The sequence below is a fragment of the Danio aesculapii genome, chromosome 12 (assembly GCF_903798145.1).
Source record: "Danio aesculapii chromosome 12, fDanAes4.1, whole genome shotgun sequence".
Classification (NCBI taxonomy): domain Eukaryota; kingdom Metazoa; phylum Chordata; class Actinopteri; order Cypriniformes; family Danionidae; genus Danio; species Danio aesculapii.
Window position 1 is genome coordinate 12,400,830 of NC_079446.1, and position 11,718 is coordinate 12,412,547.

Genomic DNA, 11,718 nt, shown 5'->3' on the forward strand with positions numbered 1-11,718 from the left:
TGTGACACCCATCGAATATAATATTATGTCATATAAAACAACGCAGAGACAACATAAAACGAATTTGAACAGTATACTTGCTGGCAAAAGGATATCTGTGGCAATCCAAAAAGAGCAAGCTCCTCTAAATTTTGTGCCATTTGCTTAATATTACGTTAAATTTAGCGTTCGCAGGATCGCTAAATTCTGGAGGGACATAACATCTGACTGTGTTTCTATTCATTATAAGTCATAGAGAGCTCAATTTTTAGTTTAACGTCTTTCGGATGAGATGTTAAACTGAGGTCCTGACTCTTTGTGGTCATTAAAAATCCCATGGAAATTATTGTAAAGAGTAGGGGTGTAACCCCGGTGTCCTGGCCAAATTCTCTCTTTTGGCCTTTACCCATCATGGCCTCCCAATCATCCCCATTCACCGAAAGGGGTCTATCACCGTGGGTGGTGAGTGCACTGGCGCCGTTGTCCTGTGGCTACCGTTGCATCAATAAAGTGGATGCTGCACACTGGTGGTAGTGTGGAGAGACCCCTCTCATGATTGTTAAGTGCTTTGTTTGTATGGCCATACAGAATAAATGTACTATACACATTACATAGTCAGTGAAAGTCAGTGAAAGGGAATTTGACATTTGGTTTAGAGTGGAAATATTGTATTCTGGATTTCAGTATTCTCTCAAAATGCTTGAGAAAAGGATCTACATTTTTATTGGATTTTGGAGATGGTATTTATTCATTTTTACTTCTTTATTTCATCTTGATTTTAAGTTTAGACTTTTCCCAAAATGTCCAAATACTGTGAATTTTTTGTTGCAGTTTGAAGACAACAAAGGTTTAGGTTTCATCATCTCAGCATAGTAGCTTCTGCATTGTGACCTTTTTGCTTACGTTTCAAAATTAAACTGGTTAAAGTCTGCACCAAACAGAAGTTGCTGTGACATTTATTTCAGTATGTTGATGTACTTCCAATTGAAACTGAATATCGAGTAGGAAACTGAAACTCTTTTTCAATGGATTAACATGCACAGATAATTTTTTGACCTGAAGAATAACAATCTGCGCCTGGGAAATAAACATAATAATTTTTATTTCATGCAGACATTAAACCGTCATCAGTTGTAAATCAGAAGAATTTTTTTTTTTTTGACCATATGTCGTATGTTTGCCAGGTTGGCAGATCGATCCTGACAATCGACCGAGATTTAAGGACCTGGTGGAGGAATTCACCATCATGGCACGGGATCCCTCACATTATGTTGTCATTCAAGTACGTGCAATCATCATTTTTTACCTTTAAAAGCATACAAAGAATGATATAGGACTGTAACTAGGAACTAGAATAATAAGCAATTATATATAATCTGTGTGTAGAGCAACAGATTACCGGTTTATTATTGTTATTATTGAAAAATTGGATGATTTAAAGATTCAATGAACGCAGCCTTGTTCAAATAGGCTGAATGTGTGTTGTGATAATGTCACATGACCAACGTTGTGTAAGTTACTTAAAAAAAGTAATAGATTACAAATTACTGACTACTACTGAAAAATTGTAATCTGATTACATTACTAATTACTTCATGTAAAAAGTAATCAGATTACTAATTACTTTACTTTGAAGTTACTTTTAAAACAAAATATATATAAAAAGAATAATATAGGGCTGTAACTAAGAACTAGAATAATAAGCAAGCAATAATATATAATCTGTGTATGATAACAGATTAACGATTGATTATTGTTCTGAAAAAATTGTAAATTGAGTCACACTTTATTTTGATGGTTGTTTGTTGAACATTGTTGTACATGGCAACTAATTCTCATTAGATTAGAAGTAGACTGTTAGGTTAGGGTTAGGGGTAGTGTAAGTTGACATGTACTTGCTAAGTTTCTTATAGTGAGTTAAATGTCTGCTGAAGAGCAGTATCAACAGATATTAAGCAGACGGTCTACTAATACTCAAATGGACCATCAATCATTTTATTTTTCATTCTTTTTCAAATATTTCCCAAGTTATGGTTGTTTTGCAGAGAAAGGGCATTTTTCATTTACACAGTATTCATTATAATTTTTATTTCTCTTCTGGAGCAATAAGTAATTTTTTAGCTTGGCTGCAATAAAAAAAGGAAAAAAATTGTATAAAACATTCCAAGGTCAATATTATTAGCCCTCTTAAGATTTTTTTGTTTTGATTGGCTACAGAAAAAAAAAATCCCAGATTTCCAGTGACTTGTCTAATCAACCTAACTTGCAGAGTTAAGCTGAATATTAGTTGCTTGCAAAATAACAAGTAAAATCTAATGTACTGTCAACATAACAAAGTAAAAAGAAAAAATCTAATTATAAAAAATATTACATTTAAAATGTGTTGGAAAAATTTTCTCTTCATTCAACATAATTTGATAATTATGTGAATGTAAGAAAATATGAAAATTTCACAGGAGGGATCATCTTTTTGTCTTGTACAGTTGAAGTCAGAATTATTTGCCCCCCTTTGATTTATTATTTTTTTTTTTTTATATTTCCCAAATGATGTTTAACAGCAAGTAAATTTTCACAGTATGCCTGATAATATTTTATTCTTCTGGAGAAAGTCTTATTTGTTTTATTTCGGCTACAGAACAAACCATCATCTACAGAACAAACCATCATTTTACAATAACTTGCCTAATTACCCTAACCTGCCTAGTTAACCTAATTAACCTAGTTAAGCCTTTAAATGTCACTTTAGGCTGTATAGAAGTGTCTTGAAAAATATCTAGATCAAATATCATAATGGAAAAGATAAAATAAATCAGTTATTAGAAATGAGTTATTAAAACTATTATGTTGAAATGTGTTGAAAAAATCTTCTCTCCGTTAAACAGAAATTTGCGAAAAAACCAAAACGGGGGCTGATAATTCTTATTTCAACTGTATATGTCTTGATGCATTCAAGATAAATGTTTAAATATATATTTCTTTAATAATGTTTTGTATTGCATACATGCATGATATTTAATTTAGGCATGTTTAGACAAAGTTTTTAGGTCTCTGCACACTGAAATATTCTTTTGCATGTTTTTTTTTTATATTTGTATCTGAAAAATGTCATGCACAGAAACATTGAGTCCAATGAGTAACCATTAATACATTGCGGAAAAAAACACACACAAAATAATTGAGAAAAAAAGCAAAACATCACTTTGCCAAGACCTTAATGTTTTGTGCATAGCATAGCAAGAGTCGTAATAAGCTTTATTTAACCATTCAATTATTAATGAATGCAGTCCTTAAATAACATACTCGCATTATTTAAGCAGTGATATTTATGATAGATATACATGCAGTGGATGATAGCATTTCCTTTCCACAGAACGAAGATGAGATGAGTCTGTCGAGTCCAGTTGATAGCGAGTTCTTCCGCATCCTGATGGCAGAGGAGGGTGGGAATGTGAAGGAGTTTCTGGATGCAGAGGAATACCTGGTGCCGCAGCCCGGCAGCATCTTCAATACACATGGAGAAATGAGAGCCAACGGGCCGAGCAGACACCACTCACACAGGGTCAGAGAACCAATTATTCTCTTACTTAATCCACTGGGTTAACGGAACAGTTCAGCTTGAATCATTTATGTCCCCCTGTTGAAGGTTTGAAGAGTGTTTAGTTTGCAGTGAAGACCTGTTAAAGGGATAGTTCACCCAAAAATTATTTTAGGTCTCAAACTGGATTCCTGGAGGGCCGCAGCTCTGCACAGTTTTGCTCCAACCATAATCAAACACAGCTGATCCAAATAATCAAGGTGTTCAAAAGAGTCTTGAACTCCTTGATATGTGGCATCAGCTGTGTTTGATTATGGTTGGAGCAAAAATGTGCAGAGCTGCGGCCCTCCAGGAATCCAGTTTGAGACCTGTGCTTTAATCTATTGCCGCGGATTATAGCTGTAATTTATAGCTGAATGCTAAATTTTGCTTTAGTTTAATCTGTGAATATTGGAATGCTGTATAGTTCATGAAATCAATAAATCATATGAAGAACATTTCAGTTTAGGTGAAGGTATGTTTTATGTAGCATAATTAACAGATTAACAGATTTTTTATTATTTTTAATCAGCATGTGAAAGAGCACAAAAAAATGGTCACATACTCTTTTTTTCTGTTTTCATATGAAATCAGAAAATCGCATGAAACATTAGGATCAGTTTTGTTAAAGATGAATGTGTTGAGTTGTATTAAATGGGAGTCTAAAGTTTTATTAATTCATTTAGAGTTCGCTAAAGCTCCACATAAACTTTTTTCTAATTGTTTTATTTTCTTCTGAAATAATTGTCTTGTGCTTCATTCCCACCCTTCTGAATTATATTGCATTGAAAATGAGACTCTTTAGTTGTTCATTCATTCATTTTCCTTTGGCTTAGTCTATATTTCAGTGGTCGCCACAGCGGAATGAACCTCCAACTATTCCAGCATATGTTTTTTACGCAGCGGACGCCCTTCCAGCCGCAACCCAATATTGGGAAACACCATACGCACTCATTCAAACACACACTCATACACTACGGACAATTTAGTTTATTCAGTTCACTTGTACCGCATGTCTTTGGGCTGTGGGGGAAACTGGAGCACCCGGAGGAAACCCACACAAACACGGGGAGAACATGCAAACTCCACACAGAAATGCCAACTGACCCAGTATGGATTCGAACGAGTGACCTTCAAGCTGTAATTAAGGCAACAGTGCTTACCACTGAGCCACCGTGCCACCCCACCTCTTTAGTTTTGCTTTCTCACAATCTGTATTTGGTAAATATACAGTAATTTAAAATGTTGCCAAACAATGTTACCGGTTGAAACCTAAAGTCGCAATAAGGTCTTAAAATGTATGGAAAGAGTCTTAAAAGATATTGAATTTCACTCTCTGATTCCTGTATATACCTTGTTCATGCCTGGTAAAAAAAATGTGCAAGCCCTTAATACTTTTGTTGAATTTTTTCTTTGTTCTTCAGAGTACAGATCAAGTGGTAGAGGTGGATGGTTTGCCCAACGGGAGAGAGTTGTATTCTTCTGTCAGCATGATAGGACAGAGTCAATACCCAACTCTTCCAGTGGGCGCAACAGCCAATGGCATGTGGCCTGGGACACAGTACCCGCCTCTAGCCCGGAGCATCTCACACCGCTCAGCTGGAGGCCAATCAGACTCTGTGTTTCTGGATGGTTACGTGGAGGACAGCTGCCCCCCATCCAGCCCTTGTCGCTATTCTAAAGACCCCACCATGCCCAACGGCATTGATGGAGAGCTGGAGATTGATGGCAACATGGTTTTCCTCTCTCATACACTGCCACGAGGAACACACACACAACCTGGTAAGAGCAATGCATCATCTGCAGTAAAAGAAACTCATTTCACTTTTCATAATGTGACATATTTAACTGGTATTTTGCAGAAGTGACTGATGAAGTGATCCAAAAGAGCCATTTCAAAAGCAGATTTATTTTTGATTAAATTTTACAAAGGTGTAAATAAAAATATCTAAATGCACAATGAAGTCAGGGGCCTCCTAAAGAACTCGTTTATAAAATGTTGCACAGAAACAGATTTGTTCTAAAATCATTTCACATAAGTGTGATTCAGAGACACTAATGTGCGCCTCTCTTCCATATCTTAAAAATGAATTATTACCCGGATTGTGCTCAATGGTATAATAAAAACTTGCATGTGATTTGGCATTTCTTTATATTTACACTTTACTAATCCTGCTCAAGTGTGCCATTAATATACTGACACAAACATTTATTTTTTTACTAATAAAACAGATGTAAATGACTAGGTTTATGGCTGATGGCAAGGTTTATGGCTTTATTAATTTTCACAGAAGGAGCAGATGTTTCTTTATATTGGATTTATTTAGATTATTCATTTATTTTCTATAACTTGTTAGTACATCAAGACATCGCAAGTTCTCTTCTAAAACAACATAACCTGGAATAAACTACTTAGCCGACAGAATGTGAGTAAAGCATTCTCAATATTAGGCTGTTCAGTTCAGATTAATTAAAAAAGGAAATTTAAAATATATACCCTTTTAAAATATATTATATATTTAAAATTAAAGCTGCAAGCAGCGATAAAAGGGACCTCGCACCCAGTCTCACTGCCGCCCGGTGGCCTTAAGCCTCCTTTCCACTGCACACGACAAGCGACAGACCGGAAGTCATTCATTTCCAAGGGAGAGTAGTCCGGGAGCTGCGTGGAGTTCCGATCATCTCCGTATGCGGAAAATTCGGATCCGAATTAAGCTGCGGATCCATTGAAATATTTTAACTCCTGCGACTAGACCGTATGCGACCAGCTGACAGGATGTGATGTGATGCGAGATGAGAAATAGGAGTTTATTTGGTTATTTTTTAATCAGAAAAAGTCTATATTAAAAAAAAACATTTCTAATCATAAATGTAAGGAATAAAGTAATAAAAATATAATGTTTTATGTTGTCTTCACATTCCCTCCAAAATTTTCTGCGGTCTATGAGTTTCTAGTTTTCATTCATTTATTCAACCATTGTGAACGCACGGAGAATAAAGGCTCTTGCTTTTGCACTCCTTTATTTCGGACACTGCGAGAACAGCTTCTCTCCCATGGTGCACGTCAGAACTGAAAATTCTGTGAGACACAAGGGGGCGTATTCCGACAGTCGTGTCCAAATGTCGTGTGCAGTGGAACAGCGACTTTAGGATGACAGAGAACAGTGGACAACAATAATTTTGGCTAATAAATTTTAAAAACCTGAGAAAATCACAGATTTATGCCAAACTTCCTTCTGTCAGCAGGTGGCGCTATGACTCTAACGGAACATGGATTCAATCTGATAAAATTTGTAGGAGGAGTTTGTTACAGTGTAAAACATGTCATTTCCTGTTACCAGCAGGTGGCGCTATAACTGTAACAGGATATTGGCATGTAAATGTGTTCAGGTCAGGACTGTTATCAAACGTGTGGATTTTAAGGCAGCTCAAACAATGCATGCCTGAGAGAAACATCATTGTTTGTAAAACAATGACGAAAGCTCTAGATCTTCTCAATTTAACATCGCCAAGGACTTTAGATGGCAAGACCCAATTTTGGTATTGATCTGATAAAATCCCTAGGAGGAGTTCGTTAAAATACAACACCTGGAGAAAAAATATCTGACTTCCTGTGTGCCAGTTTTCAAACGTGTGCGGGCCACTGTGTCAAACATGCAAAGATGGCGCTGTCGAGTCATTTTGCCACTTCCAAAACCTTTATCAAACGTAAATATTCGCCACTTCTGGTGCATGTGCACCCCTCAAAAATGTTAAGCCTTTAAATGACACATTAAGCTGTATAGAAGTGTCTTGAAAAATATCTAGTAAAATATTATTTACTGTCATCATGGCAAAGATAAAATAAATCAGTTATTATAAATGAGTTATTAAAACTATTATGTTCAGAAATGTGTTGAAAAAAATCTTCTCTCTGTTAAACAGAAATTGGGGAAAAAATAAATAGGGGGGCTAATAATTCAGGGGGGCTAATAATTCTGACTTCAACTGTAGATTGGTATATATCTGATAAAAAAAAAAAAACAATGATTTAAATTTTGAACCCTCACTCCACAATTCTGTTGAGAATCTGCTTCTCTTTGTAAAATACATTTCATGATGTATTTTTTCTTTTATTAAAAGTTTATGATAGTGATTTTACACTTTTAATGCCTTGACCATGTTCTCTGTTCTCAGAGTATGTGAACCAGGATGTGGCATCAGAGAGGCCCAGCACGCTTCCACGCAAAGCTAGTGAGAGGAGATTCATCCTCAACGGCCTCAGCACAGGGAACAGTGTGGAGAACCCAGAATACCTGGTGCCAATAGGCAGCATCACACCCACCTCGCCAGCCTTCGACAACCCCTACTACCATGATATTGCAGCTAAAGCTCAGGCAGTGGCCAGAGTGGCCATAAATGGAGGAACAAATCACAGGCAGCCCAACGGATACATGATGCCCACTGCAGAAAACCCAGAGTACCTGGGCCTGGCAGACACATGGAGCGGCCACAAGGAGTACACCTAAGAAGAAGCTTCAGTGTGTGTGAATGAGTGCAGTGTGTGGAAATGAATGTGTCAATGAGACTGTATGTGTGGAGATGAAAGTGTTGGTGACTTTCTGTGTGTATGTGTGTGTGCACTGGTTTAGCTATACTTGTGAGGGTTAAATTGTTCACACTTATATATTAAAATATGATAAAGTAAACGAGCCACTAGTGAGGACATTTCACTGGTCCTTACTAATTAAAACTGCTTATAAATTGTCCAGAGCATGTTTTTATTAGTATCTAATGATTGCCTCTTGTTTCTGTGAGGTTTGAGTTTAGGGTTAGAGTTAGTTCCATTCCCAATTCTACCTTAGCCTTAGCCCTTCTACTTACCCCTAACCTTTAATTCGTGCATTCACGTGAAGGGATATGGGTGTCCCAAATCTCTTTTGCTCTGAGGCATAGGGGTATGATTTTTTTGAGGACCACACTCCAAACCAAGGGGTTTGAGAGATTTACCTGAATACATCAGCAACATGGATACAAAAGTGAGGAGTGAGATACATAAATGTAACAAAAAGGGCTTAATAAGGATTTTTTGTACAAACAAGCATCTAATTTATTACATTGATAAATCTCGCTAACAATACTCCTTAATAAAATAATAGCTGCAAAACATATTTGAAATTCTGATAGCATAACCCAAAGACTTGGGTTGGAAAGCCAGTCTGTCAGAAAAGTCTGGTGGCAGTGAATGTGCTTTTTACAGCACGTCTGCTATAATGTTAATGTTGTTTTCTTGTTGTTACATCCATGAATATGATCACTGTAAATACAGTAGCTCTGTAACAGTGTTACCCAAATACATCACAAGATAACTTTGCGAGCCAGGCCGGTCACCGAATGCACTTTTCATTTCTGAAAACGCGAGATGCACTGCCTTTTTGATATTAGGAAAGAGCAGTGGACTGCGCTTTTTATCTCATTGGGCACTATATTAATGCTGGAGCTAGTGACAACACATGATGACAATTAGTTATAATAATGGTGTCCAATTTCATAATTTCACCACTTCACACTCGATTTTAAGGGCCGAGGGGAAGGTGTAAAATAGAACTGGGATTATATCATTAAACTGATATAAAAACAATAGAAGTCTATGTAATGTCCTCACTAATCAACGAAAACAAACCATTGTGTGTGTGGAGATGAATGTGTTGGGGAGTATGTTTGAAGATGAAGGTATGTGTGTGTGTGTTTGCATGTGGAGATGAGCGTGTATGTGTTTGTACGTATTTGTGAAGGATGTTCCCAATGGGAATGGTTTCTCATGGCTTTCTACTAAATTACCACAAGAATCTATGTAGCATTCTGTACTGGAGTATGAACTTGAAGATGGATGCATTTGCAGAATTTACCAAAAAACAAACAAACAAACAAACAAACAAAAAAAAAAAACTGGTATTTGCGCCTGACGGTAATTTTTTTTTTAAAAGACTGTTTGAATGATGTTAACACTGGAAGATGTCTTTCGATACATATAGAATACATTGAGGATTTTGGATGTTCGCTTTGGAAAATTACTTTTTGTTTTCCCAGCCGGAGTTTAAACAGCTTTAAAGACTGTTGGACAGGAGCTGGACACAATCATCTGCTGTGTGTGTGTGTTTCCGGCTGAGCAGCTTCAGTGGCAATGAATGAAAGACTCACATTATCAGCGTCTGAAGTGAGTGTGATGTTCAGCAATTCAACAGCAGCAGTCCTCATCTCTCACACATACAGGTTTTCACATTTGTTTGGGTGTTTTTGTAGAAAAAAAACAGTAATCATTTTTATTATGGGCTGTACAGATGTATGTAAAGCAAAGGGTGAATCTCAGATGTTGTGCAGGTCATATTGAAGATTTTGGGTGTATTTACATGGCAACGGTCTTCTAGAAATGAAAAGTTTTTCTCAATTTTAAACACAAATCCAGGAAAACAACTAGAAATGCTCTGTTATGCATGCAAGTTTAGCAGTTGGTGATGCCACTTTGTAAAGAACTGCACTGATTTGTTTTACTCAAGCATGTTTGTAGACTGAATCTTCAAAAATTAAATCTTCAAATTGTGTGACGTCCCCAAAATGAAGGTGTCACCAACAGTGCAAAAGCATTAAGTGACGTTTTATAAACTAATTTCGAGAGGAGCACGTGATATGATTGAGCACGTCTGGCCACTAATCTGTAATCAGTAATAATCCAATCAGAGTGATCCTAGTTTACTATAAATGAATCATTTTCTCCCTACTGCTCTATCTTCGTTTGGAAGAATCCCCCCCTTCCACCCCATCTCCTCCTTTTCCTCCCTTTTCTAAAGGGGGAGCTCTCGAGACCTACCTGATCTCGGATCTCCTGATATGCTTATCGACCGGGCGGGAGCCCTGGGCTCAAATATCTCCGAGCTCAGGGTTCTCTCCCAGGACAGCATGCCAAACCTGCTTTAAACACCAAGCATATCTAAGTGGGAACTCTTGAAATGTTTTCTGTTTTAGGTGAAATCGATGTTGTGTAAATGATCCCATAATTCAATTATTGTGCTTAAAGAACATTCTAACGCTAACCACAGTCACACTACAGTACACAGACTCAATTCCTGGAGGGCTGCAGCCCTGCAGTTTCGTTCCAACCCTGCTCCAACACACTTACCTGTAGGTTTCTAACAAGCCTGAAGGATTTCATTAGTTTAATCAGGTGTATTTAATTAGGGTTAACGCTGAACTGCAGAGCTGCGGCCCTCCAGGAACTGAGTTTCACACCTGTGCACTAGAGTTTGAGCTTGCAAAATTTTGTCGTGTGGCACTGCGAAAAAGGGCAGGATTAAGCAAGATGAGAAGACGGTTAAAAAAAAAAAGCGAGCGATTGCTCCATATTTAAACTTTCTGTCCAGAGAGGTCATGTTTTGATCTTCGATTGGTCTCACGCAATCAAGTGATGCGATTACGCAGGTCAGAGTTCACCAAGCTTGAACTTTGCAACACAGCAAACTGCGAAACTTGTTGCATGAGCTTGCATTTCTGCTCTGCCGCATTCGCGTGCGTATGAATGGAAGATTATGGTGAGAAAAGTGCAGTGTGACCGCGGCTTAATGCTGAGATAGATTTAACAGGCAAACATTTGTTACAGTTGTTCTCAGTGGCTTTGGTACATTTCTCAGAACAGAATTGAAATTTGCAAAACAGTACTTGCATTTCTCAAAGCCAGTCTCTTGCTCAAAAGTCCTTAGTTCTTCTCTAAGTGTCAGTGCCGTCAGAATGACAAATCCTTGTGTAAAATGTGACGAAGACAGTCAAATCACTCATTCTTTACTCTGGAGTGCTGTTCTGTTGTAAACCGTGGCTATTTTTTATTTTTTTGCTATTTGTAGAAGGGCTGCACAATATATTGTTTCAGCATCAAAATCACAATGTGATCTTTGCAATAGGCACATCACGGGTAAATGCAATGTTAAGTCTGGATCATAATAAAATTCATCATTTGCATGTGTTTTTGATGCCTGTGATTGTATAATGATTTTAAAAGCAATCAGGCATAATAAATTGTACCACTTGTAACCAGTGTTGGGGAAAGTTACTTTTGAAAGTAATGCAATACAATATTGAGTTTCCCACCTCCAAAAAAAGTAACTAGTTATGTTACGTAGTTACTTTTTATAGAA

General features: G+C 37.1%; 1 protein-coding gene across 1 annotated transcript in view; it reads left to right on the plus strand.

Annotated features, from left to right (window-relative positions):
* erbb2 (erb-b2 receptor tyrosine kinase 2) overlaps positions 1-10,908 on the plus strand; it is a 71,839-nt gene extending 60,931 nt beyond the window's left edge. Inside the window, exons 24-27 of the mRNA XM_056468931.1 lie at positions 1,164-1,261; positions 3,350-3,538; positions 4,978-5,335; positions 7,730-10,908. Coding sequence (XP_056324906.1) covers positions 1,164-1,261; positions 3,350-3,538; positions 4,978-5,335; positions 7,730-8,061 — 977 coding nt within the window. The 3' untranslated portion in view covers positions 8,062-10,908. The remainder of the gene's footprint in view (positions 1-1,163; positions 1,262-3,349; positions 3,539-4,977; positions 5,336-7,729) is intronic.
* Positions 10,909-11,718: the final 810 nt, after the last annotated feature.